We start from the raw sequence: 11,701 nt of genomic DNA, 5'->3' as shown, positions 1-11,701 counted from the left end.
ACCAATCTGACACAGTCCCATTTGCCAGCATTTGGCCCATATCCCTCTAAACCCTTCCTATTCATATACCAATCCAGATGCCTTTTAAATGTTGTAATTGTACCAACCTCCACCACTTCCTCTGGCAGCTCATCCCATACACACACCACCCTCGACATGAAAAAGTTGCCCTTCAGATCTCTTTTGAATCTTTCCCCTCTCCCCTTAATCCTATGTCCACCTTAATAATTGATTCCAATACTTTGCCAACAATATATGTCAGGCTAATGTGCCTATAGTTACCCATTTTTTGCATCCCTCCCTTTTTGAATCGAGGTATCACATTGGCACCTTTCCAATCCTCTGGTACTTTACCAGGATCGAAGGATTTTTAGAATCGGAGGATGCAATCCGTCAGGGCCGAGGGGTCTTTACCTGCCTTTAACCTCATTAGTGTGTCTAATCCAACTTCTGTAGTGATGACGATGGTACTTATTTCCTCCAAGTATTCTTTAATGTTAACGGGGTGTTTGAAGTATCTTCCACCATAAAGTCTGATGCAGAATGTCTGTTTAACTCCTCTGCCATTTCCTTGTTCCCCAAAACCTTCTCCCCAGATTCATTTTCTAAGAGACCAATGTTCATGGTGGGAGGAGGCACAGAAGGGCCTAAACCTTCTACCTTTCCTTAAATAACACTCTCTCTCCTGGTCACTGGCCACTCCATCAAGGGGAATACTTTCTTCCTGTCTACCCCGCCTGTCCCTCCTCATATTATACATCTCAATCATGTCCCCTCGCAATCCCCTCGCAATCCCCTCTGCTCTAAGTTCTCCTCACCCCCAGTCTGTCAAATGTTTCTCCATCACTGAAACCCACCAACCCATCCTGGTAAATCTCCTCTGCACTCTTTCCAGTCCCTATCACATCCTTCCTAGAATGTCGATCCCAGAACTGCACACAGCACTCTAGCTGTGGCCTAACCAATGTTTTATACAGTTCCAGTATCACTCACAGCTCTTAAACTCAATGCCTTGGCTATTAAAGGCAGGTATACTATACACCATCTTAACCACTTTATCCAGCTGTCCCGCTCCCTGAAGGGATCGATGGTCATGCACGCCAAGGTCCCCCTGACCCTCTGTGCTTCCCAGGGTCCTACTGTCCGTCATGTATTCCCTCGCCTAAAGAAGAAGTGAAGCAGCTAAAGGGAGGGATTTGAGGTTGTGTGGACAGATAGGAGGTGAGGATATACGGATATGGGGGCTGATTGAGGATGGAGGCAGGACGGATTAGAATTAGAGACGGGCTGGAATGAGCAGAGGTAATTGGAGTGGAATGTTGAAATGCGGAGTGGACATGGAGAATTTGTGGGAACTGACGTGCCTGTGTTCCAGGGTGAGGAGTTGAGTGAAGCGAGTGTACGACTTAGTCTGCTTGAGAAGAAACTGGACTGTTCCTCGAAAGAGGCTGATGATCGAGTGGAGAAAATTCAGACAAAACTGGAAGAGACACAGGCTCTGCTCAAAAAGAAGGAGAAGTGAGTAACCGAAGCTGCCTATTGGGCTTTATGAGGTCTGATAGTCAGCCTCTGAACATCACTGACTCACTCACACTCTCTGTTTCACTGTGGTGGTCATTCTGTTCCCTGGCCTGGCTCATTCACTCTGCCTGTATCTGTAGCTCATCCACTTCCCCCTATGTATGTGGCTCATTCTATCTCTCTCTGCATGTGGCTCATTCTGACTCTCCCCCCCCCCCCCCTCCCCCCCCATCTCCCCCCCCCCTCCCCCTCTCCCCCCTTCCTCTCCCCCCCCACCCTTCCCCTCTCTTTCTTTTTGGCTTGCTCGGATTTTCTCTCTTTCTAGTGTGGTTCATTCTGTCTCTCTCTGTGTGTGGCTTGTTCTCTTTCTCTGTCTCTCTGTGTGGCTTGTGTTTTTTCTCTCTCTCTCCCTCTCCCCCCCTCTCTGTCTCTTTCACTGTTTGGTTGTGCCCTTCAGTCTTCTATTTCACTCTCTAATATCAGTTTTTCTTTATCTGTCTATTTCTTTGTTTTTCTGTCTCTCTCTCTCTCTCTCTCTCTCTCTCACTCTCACTCTCTCCCTCTCCCTCTGTATGGCTCACTCTCACTGTCTCTCTCTCTGTCCCTTCCTGAGTAAGTGTTTACCTGACTGTGTGTGTGTTGACAGGGAGTTCGATGAAACGATGGATGCTCTGCAGGCTGACATTGACCAGCTGGAATCTGAGAAGATGGAATTGAAGCAACGGCTCAGTAGCCAGTCAAAACGTACAATTGAGGGACTGAGAGGATCACCAGGCTCTGGCATTGCCTCCATAGTAACAGGTACGGTTTCCGCAGTGACGGGGTACGGTTGCCGCTATGACGGGGTACGGTTTCCACGGCCACCTCTCGCACTGTTTTTGTATAAGTATCCAAGTTAGGAGTAGGCCCTTCAGTCCTTTAATCTCACTCATCCATTCTGGCCCTCTCCTCTGCCCACTCAATCTTACTTCCCTCTGCCCACTCCCTCGTCCTCTGTCCAAGGGCAGCATGGTGGTTCAGTGGTTAGCATTGCTGCCTCACAGTGCCAGGGACCTGAGTTCCATTCCAGCCTCAGGTGACCCTCTGTGTGGAGTTTGCACATTCTCCCCGTGTCTGTGTGGGTTTCCTCCAGGTGCTCTGGTTTCCTCCCACAAAGATGTGCCGGCTAGGTGGATTGGCCATGCTAAATTGTACATAGTGTTCAGGGATGTGCAGGCTAGTTGGGTTAGCAATGGGCAATGCAGGGTTACACGGGTAGGGGTGGAAGGGTGAGTTTGGGTGGGATGTCTTCGGAGAGTCAGTGTGAACTCGATGGGCTGAATGGCCTGTTTCCACACTGTAGGGATTCTGTGATTCAGCAGACATTCTCTGGAGTGCCTCCAATATGTAGACAGCATGAGGAATTTGTGCATCTACATCTGTCTGGTTAACTCTGAATATTGGTGTGCCTTGAGCAATGTGTGAGAGCTCACATTCTGACCCGGAATTTGATTCTGCTCTTTCACCTATGTGTCCTTCCAAACTGTCTCTTTGTTCTTACTGTCTGATTTTCTCTGTCTGTGTTTTTCAATCTGCTTGCAGAGGACCAGTACACAGGTACAGTATCCTATCATCATCGCACCTTCCCACAGCTGTCAGCCTCCAAATCTCTCTCGCATTGTCTCCATCTTACTGTCTCCTTCACCACCCCCTCCCCACAACCCCACAAAAAGACATTTACTTCTCCCTGTCTAAATCTGAAGCTCCTCTCATTTCTTACCCGATGACCCCAGGCTTGTGGCTCATATTCTACATGGAGACCAACTACCCATGCCCTCCTATATCTTCTTGGCAACAGCCCTCACATTGTACAGACAAGCAAACCTTCCCACTGCTCCCCTGTCCCACTTTCTCACCCTGGCGCCAACTGCTGCCCCCTCACATTTCCCTGGTCTACTTAGCCTCCACCGCTACTCCCCCTCACTCTCCCTCTCCCCTCCATCCCCCTCACCCTTAGAATAGAATAGAATATCCTTTATTGTCACATGTACTCCAGGGCTTCATCAGAGGCTGCACTGAGGATGTTACCAAGTAGGGTAACGAAACGTCTGCGGAACAACAAATCAGCTCGTCGAGCCAACCAACCTCAGCATCCACAATCCGAGCTACAGATCTACTCCAAAACCTACTGTCCTACCATCTTGACACTTGCTTTAAATGAACATGAAACAGATTTGGCAAAATTGGGTCTTTTCAAGTTGGCATGATGTTGACATGGGATCCAAGAGGAGCCAGCCAAAAAGAGGGTGACACGGTGGCTCAGTGGTTAGCACTGCTGCCTCACAGCGCCAGGGACCCGGGTTCGATTCCACCCTCAGGTGACTGTCTGTGTGGAGTTTGCACATTCTCCCCGTGTCTGCGTGGGTTTCCTCCAGGTGCTCCGGTTTCCTCCCACAGTCCAAAGATGTGCAGGTTAGGTGGATTTTCCATGCAAAATCGTCCGTAGTGGCCAGGGATGTGACGATTGGGTGGATTAGCCATGGAAAATGCAACATTACAGGAATAGGATGGGGGTGGTGAGTCTGGATACGATGCTCTTCAGTTGGTTGGTGTGGACTTGTTGTGCCAAATGGTCTATTTCCATACTCTATGATTATTTGAACATGCTCTCCCCCTCTCCTTCTCCCTTGACCTCCCTCCCCCACCCCTCTCGCTCTCCCTTGGTCTCCTGTCCCCACTCTCCCTTGGTCTCCTGTCCCCACTCTCCCTTGCTTTCTCTCTCCTTCCTTCTCCCCTACTCTGTCTCGTTCTCTCTCTCCCCACCCCAGTTTCCCTCACTTTCACTCCCTGTCCTATACCCACTCTGTCTCGTGCTCTCTCCTACTTTTTCGTCCCTCGCTGCGCCTTCTCCCTCCCACCCACGATCTCCCTCCTTCGCCGCACTCTCTCCCTCTCCCTACCTCATCTCTTTCTTCCTCCTCTGCACTGTGCCCTGCTCTCTCTGCTTCTCCCTCCCCAGTTCACCCCCACTCTCACTCCTTCTCCCTCCCTCTTCTCCGTTCTCTACCCTTTCCCTACACTCTCTCCCTTGTTCTCCTGTCTGTCTCTCTCCCTCCCTCTTCCAATGCGTCCTTAATTTTTTTTCTCCCCTCACCAACCACTCTCGGGTGGTTTAATATTTCCCTGTTTTAAACAGTGGAGGTGTATTTCTCCACTGGGGGAGCTGCATTACTGGTGAAGGAGTATCTCACAGCTGTACTGAGGGAGGATACATCAGAGGACTCGTGCAGTGAGGCAGCGTGGGTAGAACTCAGGAATAGGAAAGGTGAATCATGGCAAATGGGTATGACTTAGTGGCCATTACAAAGACATGGTTGCAGGATGGTCACGACTAGGAGTTAAGTATCCAGGGGTATCAAACTGTTCGGCAGGACAGACAGGAAGGTAAGGGAGGTGGTGTTGCTCTGATTTTTAAGGATGATATCAGGGCGGAAGTGAGAGATGATATAGGTTCTACTGAACAAAAGGTTTGAATCCATTTGGGTGGAAATTAGGAATAGCAGGGAGAAGAAGTCACTGATAGGTGTGGTCTATAGGCCACCAAATAATGATATCATGGTGGGACGAGCAATAAACCTAGAAATGTTAATGCATGTAAAAATGGTACAGCAATTATCATGGGGGATTTTAATCTACATACCGATTGGTCAAACCAGGTTGGTCATGGCAGCCTTGAGGAGGGGTTCATAGAATGCATCCATGATAATTTCCTTAAACAATATGTAATGGAACCTACGAGGGAGCAAGCTATCCTAGATCTAGTCCTGTGTAATGAAACAGGAATAATTAATGATCTCACAGTTAGGGATCCTCACGGAAGGAGCGATCACAGTATGGTCAAATTTAAAATACAGATGGAGCGTGTGAAGGTTAAATCCAGTACCTATGTCTTGTGCTTAAACAAAGGAGACTATGATGGGATGAGGAAGGAGTTAGCTAAGGTAGAATGGGAGCAAAAACTTTATGGTGGGTCAATTGAGGAACAGTGGAGGACTTTCAAAACGATGTTTCACAGTGCTCAGCAGAAGTATATTCCAGTGATACGGAAGAACTGTAGGAAAAGAGAGAGCCAGCCATGGATGTCTAAGGAAATAAAGGAAAGTATCAGATTGAAAAAAAAACACATACAAAAAAACAAAGAGTAGTGGGAAACTAGTAGACCGGGAAATCTTTAAAGGCCAACAGAAAGCCACAAAAAAAAGTTATGAAGAAAAGTAAGATAGATTATGAGTAAAGTAGCTCAGAATATAAAAACAGGCAGCAAAAGTTTCAATAAATATGTAAATCGTAAAAGAGTGGCGAAGGTAAACATTGGTCCTTCAGAGGATGAGAAGGACAATTTAATAACTGGGAATGAGGAAATAGCCGAGACATTAAACATTTATTTTGTGTCGGTCTTCACTGTGGAAGACGCAAATAACATGCCGAAAACTAATGGCAAGAAGGTTATAGCATGTGAGGACCTAGAAACTTTCATTATCACTAAAGTATGAGGAAAGTATGAGGCTTTTTCCCAGGGTGGAGGGGTCAATTACTAGGGGACACAGGTTCAAGGTGTGAGGGGTAAGTTTAAAAGAGATGTGTGAGGCAAGTTTTTCACACAAAAGGTGGTGAGTACCTGGAACGTACAGCCAGAGGAGGTAGTGGAAGCAGACACGATAGCAGCATTCAGGAAGTACCTGGATGAATACATGAATAGGAAGGGAATAGAGATACGGATCCTGTAAATGAAGACAGTTTTAGTATGGAAGGGCAAAATGTGTCAGTGCAGACTTGGAGGGCCGAAGGGCCTGTTCCTGTGCTTCATTGTTCTTTGTCCTTTGTCCTTTGTCCACAACGCCACCAACTTTGGTGTCATCTGCAAACTTACTAACCATACCTCCCATATTCACGTCCAAATCATTTGTATACATGACAAAAAGCAGTGGACCCAGCACCGAACCCTGTGGCAGACTGCTGGTCGTAGGCCTCCAGTCTGAAACACAACCCCCCACCACCATCTGTCTCCTATCCTGGGGCCAATTTTGTATCCAAATGGCTAGCTCTCCCTGGATTCCATGTGATCTAATCTTACTAACCAGTCTACTATGAGGAACCTTGTCGAATACCTGACTTAAATCCATAACCTCTGTTGTTAGTAGTATATATTAATGATTTAGATGAAAATGTAGCTGGTCTGATAATTAAGTTTGTAAACGACATGAATATTAGTGAAGTTGTGGATTGTGATAGGGTAAAAGTTTCACAAGGTTGGAGAAATGGCAGATGGAGTTTAAGGTGGAAATGTAGAGGGTGATGCATTCTGGAAGATGAAATGTAGGAGGAAAGTATACAGCAAATGGGTGGACCCTTAAGAGCATTGATACGCAGAGGGATCTTGAGGTGCAAGTCCATAGCTCCCTGAAAATGGCAACACAAGTGGATAAGGTGGAACAGAAAGCATTGGAGGCTGAGGGGCAAATTGATAAGAGTGTGTAAAATAATGAGAAGCCTGAATAGGATGGGTAGCTGGAGTCTTTTTCCCAGAGTGGAAATGACAATACCAGGGGGCATAGCTTTAAGGTGAGAGTTTAAAGGAGATATGTGAGGGAAGGTTTTTATACAGAGGGCGGTGGAATGTGCCTGGAATGCACACCCAGGGGAGGTGGTAGAAGCAGATACGATAGCAACGTTTAAGAAGCATTTAGACAGACACATGAACAGACAGGGAATAAAGGGATATGGGCCATGGGCAGGCTGATGGGATTAGTTAAGATTCGCTTCATGGTCAGCAAAGACATGGCGAGCCAAAGGGCCTGTTCCTGTACTGGACAGTTCTATGCTCATTCAGATCACCCCCCCCACCCTCACTTTTCTAAACTCCAGTGAATACAAGACTAGTTGAATCAATCTTTCCTCATAAGACAGTCCTGCCATTCTCAGTATTAGCCTCATGAGCCTCTGGTGCACCTTCTCTATGGTGAGTATCTCCTTTCTTAAGCAGGGAGACCAAACTGCACATAATACTCCAGGTGTATTCTTAACAAATCCCTGTTGAACTGCAGAGAGTCATTCCTATTTGTGGACTCGGGTCCTCTTTCAGTGAAGGCCAAAAGACTGTTTTCCTTCTTAATTGCTTGCTGCATCTGCCTGCCTGCTTTCACTGAGTGGTATACAAGGGCACCCTTTGTAATTCACAGTTCACAGTTTATCACCATTTAAATCCTACTCTGCCTGTTTTTCATGTTTTGTTTATGTTTGCACCATGTTATACTGCACCTGCCATGTGTTTGCCCACATGCTCAACTTGTCTAAATCACCTTGCAACCCACCCCCACCCATGGTGTTCCCTCCAGTATGCTCACTCCAAGGTGCTAAACCCTTTCTAAAATCCTGCCCCTTTCTTCTCTGCCCATGTGCACCGCAACATTTGTGTATGACATCGCGCTAAAATCTACATCAAGATATTTTGCGACTGGAACTCTTCTCCAGGTTACTTATAGCAAAGCTGAGTTTTCCTCCTGGGATATGAGTGTTGTTGGCTGGACCAGCATCTATTGTCTGCCCAGAGTTGTCCTTAAGAAAGTTACAATTGAGATAAAGGCTTGTATGACAGATAACATCTGGTTATAAGCTATAGACAGTCATTAAGTGGGTAGTCATCACATCATCTTGTGGAAGGGGCCGAATGGCCACCACCTAACCCTAACAGTTGTGCGATTCTGAGAGGAGGGGCTGCCTTGTAATTTTGTTTTCTTTAGGAGACACTTTCAGTGACAATTTATAACACGACAGTTAACATTGCAAACTCATCAGAACATGCATGAGTCTTCAATTGTCTGGTTGACACCAACTTCAAAGAAGCTTCTGGGAGGTTCCTGCTCAGTCCTGTCATTTAATTAATGTGGTTTGATGCAATAGCTAAATTTATTGCCCTGTGTTACAGTTATTCTTCATGACCCATCCCTTAGTGTCTCTGTCTCTTCCATGCTGGACATTGCAGTTCCACAGCTGTCTGCTCATCCTGTGTGTTTTTGTACAGGTACAGGTGCAGTCCAGGTGGCAGGCGGCCCTGGTCCAGTTCAGATCAAGGATTCACCTTTACTCCTGCAGCACATCGATGCACTCCGACTCTCTGTCAAGCAACTGAAGAATGAGAACAACCAGTTAAAGGTATTGGGCAAATTTTGATCCCAGGATTGGGTGTGTTGGGCAACACTACAACGGAGACATGTTTTATGTCCATGGCTTTTGGTCATGATTGACAAGGCCAGTTTCCATTGGCCATCCATGTTTCAATGGATTGGAGGGCAGCTAATGTTTCTGATTTCCAGCATCCACGGTTCTTTCAGGGGTTGTATTGTTTAGTGTTTTACCAAATTGGTCTGGGATGGCAGAACTGATGTATGAGAGACGATTGAGTTGATCAAGATTGTACTCACTGGAGTTTAAAAGAATCAGGGAGGATCTCATAGAAACCTCTAAAATTCTAAGAGGACTAGACAGGTTAGATTCTGGAAGGATATTTCTGATACTGGGGGAGTCCAGAACCAGCAAAAGTCTTCAGTACTATTGTCGTGATGTTGTCAGGACCCGTAGCTTTTGCAGTGTCCAGTATCTCCAACTGTTTCTTGATATCACGTGGAGTGAATCAAATTGACTGAAGACTGGTATCTGTAATGCTGGGGACCGCTGGAGGAGGCCGAGATGGATCATCCACTTGGCATTTCTGGCTGAAGCTTGCTGCAAATGCTTCAGCCTTATCTTTTGCACTGATGTGCTGGGCTCTTCCATCATTGAGGATGGGGATATTTATGGAGCCTCCTCCTCCAGTGAGTTGTTTAAGTATCCACCACCATTCACGACTGGATGTGGCAGGACTGCAGAGCTTAGATCTGATCCGTTGGTTGTGGGATCACTTAGCTCTGTCTATCACTTGCTGCTTTCGCTGTTTGGCGTGCAGATAGTCCTGTTTGGTGGCTTCACCAGGTTGATACCTCATCTTCAGGTATGCCTGGCGCTGCTCCTGGCATTCCCTCCTGCACTCTCCATTGAACCAGGGTTGATCCCCTGGCTTGATGGTAATGGTTGAGTGGGGGATATGCCGGGCTATGAGGTTACAGATTGTGCTGGAGTACAATTCTGCTGCTGTTGATGGCCCACACGCCTCATGGATGCCCAGCCTTGAGTTGCTCGATCTGTGCCAAGTCTGTCCCATTTAGCACGGTGATAGTGCCACACAACATGATGGAGGTTGTTCTCAATGTGAAGGCGGGACTTTGTCTCCACAAGGACTGTGCGATGATCACTCTTACCGATACTGTCAAGGACAGATACATCTGCAGCTGGCAGATTAGTAAGGATGAGGTCAAGTATGTTTTTCCCTCTTGTTGGTTCCCTCACCACCTGCTGCAGACCCAGTGTAGCAGCTATGTCCTTTAAGACCCGACCAGCTCGATCAGTAGTACTGCTACCGAGCCACTCTTGGTGGTGGACATTGAAATCCCCCACCCAGAGTACATTTTGTGCCCTCACCATCCTCAGTGCTTCCTCTCGGTGTTCTTCGACATTGAGGAATATAGATTCATCAGCTGAGGGAGGACAGTGTGTGGTAATCAGCAGGAGGTTTCCTTGCCCATGTTTGACCTGAAGCCATGAGACTTCATGGGGTCCGGAGTCAATGTTGAGGACTCCGAGAGCAACACTCTCCCAACTGTATCCCACTGTGCCCCCCCTTCCCTCTGCTGGGCCTGTCCTGCCGGTGGGACAGGACATATCCAGGAACGGTGATGGTGGTGTCTGGGACATTGTCTGTAAGGTATGATTCTGTGAGTATGACTGTGTCAGGCTGTTGCTTGACTAGTCTGTGAGACAGCTCTCCCAGTTTTGGCACTAACCCCCAGATGTTAGTGAGGAGGACTTTGCAGGGTCGACAGGACTGTTTCTGCCGTTGTCTTTTCCGGTGCCTAGGCCGATGCTAGATGATCTGTTCAGTTTCATTTCTTTGAGTCTTTGTAGTGATTGGTACAACTGAGTGGATTGCTCGGCCATTTCAGAGGGCAACTGAGAGTCAACCACATTGCTGTGGGTCTGGAGTCACATGTAGGCCAGACCAGGTGAGGGTGGCACATTTCCTCCACATTAGTGAACCAGATGGATTTTTCTGACAATTGGCAATGATTTCATGGTGATCAGTAGATTCTTAATTCCAGACTTCTTTTTTAATTATTGAATTCAAATTTGACCATCTGCCATGGAAGGTTTCGAACCCGGGACCCCAGAACATTAGCTGCGTTTCTGGATTAATAATCCAGCAAAAGTACCACTAGGCCATCGTCTACTCCATTCACCAAAGATCCTCAGACAGCACCTTCCAAACCCACAATCACTTCCATCTAGAAGGACAAGGACAGCAGATACATGGGAACACCACACCACCCTCTGCAAGTTCCCCTCCAAACCACTTACTATCCTGACTGTCACTGGGACAAAATCCTGAAATTCTTGAATAAAAAAAGTTCTGAGGAAGGGTCACCAGATCTGAAGTGTTAACTGTTTTTTCCTTCACAGATGCTGCCAGACCTGCTGAGCTTTTCCAGCGATTTTGTTTTTGTTCCTGGAATTCCCTTCCTCCTGACATTTTGGGATTACCTATAGCACATGGAGTGCAGTAGTTCACCCTGTTTTTTTAATGTTACTACACACCCTGGAGGAAGTGGGATTTGAACCTGAGCCTCACGATCCAAGACTACACCAGATGGTAGCTCGCCAGCACATTCTCAGGGACAACTAGGGTTACATGATAAATGTTGGCCCAGCTGGACGCACAATACATTAAAACAATTTTTACAGATCCTTGGTGAGACCACACCTGGAATATTGTGTACAGATTGGGGAGGCAATGGCCCCATGATATTATTGCGGGTTGTTAATCCCAGGGGATGTTCTCGGGACTCTGGTTCGAATTCCCACCACAGCAGATGGTGGAATTTGAATTCAATACAAATCTGGAATTAAGAGTCTAATGATGACCATGAATCCATTGCCAATTGTTGGAAAAACCCATCTGGTTCACTAACGTCCTTTAGGGAAGGAAACTGCCATCCTTACCTGGTCTGGCCTACATGTGACTCCAGGCCCACATTGCTGTGGGCCTGGAGTC

The 11,701-nt window shown here is 47.0% G+C and overlaps 1 protein-coding gene across 1 annotated transcript; it reads left to right on the top strand.

Moving 5' to 3' along the window:
* Positions 1-1,324: 1,324 nt before the first annotated feature.
* LOC109938344 (dynactin subunit 1-like) lies at positions 1,325-9,107 on the top strand. Its single transcript, XM_048602843.1, has 3 exons — positions 1,325-1,518; positions 2,168-2,322; positions 8,582-9,107. Exons 1-3 carry the CDS (start codon positions 1,325-1,327, stop codon positions 8,728-8,730), a joined length of 498 nt encoding a protein of 165 aa, XP_048458800.1. The 3' UTR covers positions 8,731-9,107.
* Positions 9,108-11,701: the final 2,594 nt, after the last annotated feature.

Source organism: Rhincodon typus, chromosome 1 (assembly GCF_021869965.1).
Source record: "Rhincodon typus isolate 14 chromosome 1, sRhiTyp1.1, whole genome shotgun sequence".
NCBI lineage: Eukaryota > Metazoa > Chordata > Chondrichthyes > Orectolobiformes > Rhincodontidae > Rhincodon > Rhincodon typus.
This window is presented reverse-complemented; position numbering and strand designations above follow the sequence as displayed.

Coding starts and splice junctions, on each gene's coding strand:
- LOC109938344 (XM_048602843.1), top strand. CDS start 1,325: ATGCGGAGTGGACATGGAGAATTTGTGGGAACTGACGTGCCTGTGTTC. Junction 1,519..2,167: donor CTGCTCAAAAAGAAGGAGAA/GTGAGTAACCGA, acceptor GTGTGTTGACAG/GGAGTTCGATGAAACGATGG. Junction 2,323..8,581: donor CATTGCCTCCATAGTAACAG/GTACGGTTTCCG, acceptor GTTTTTGTACAG/GTACAGGTGCAGTCCAGGTG.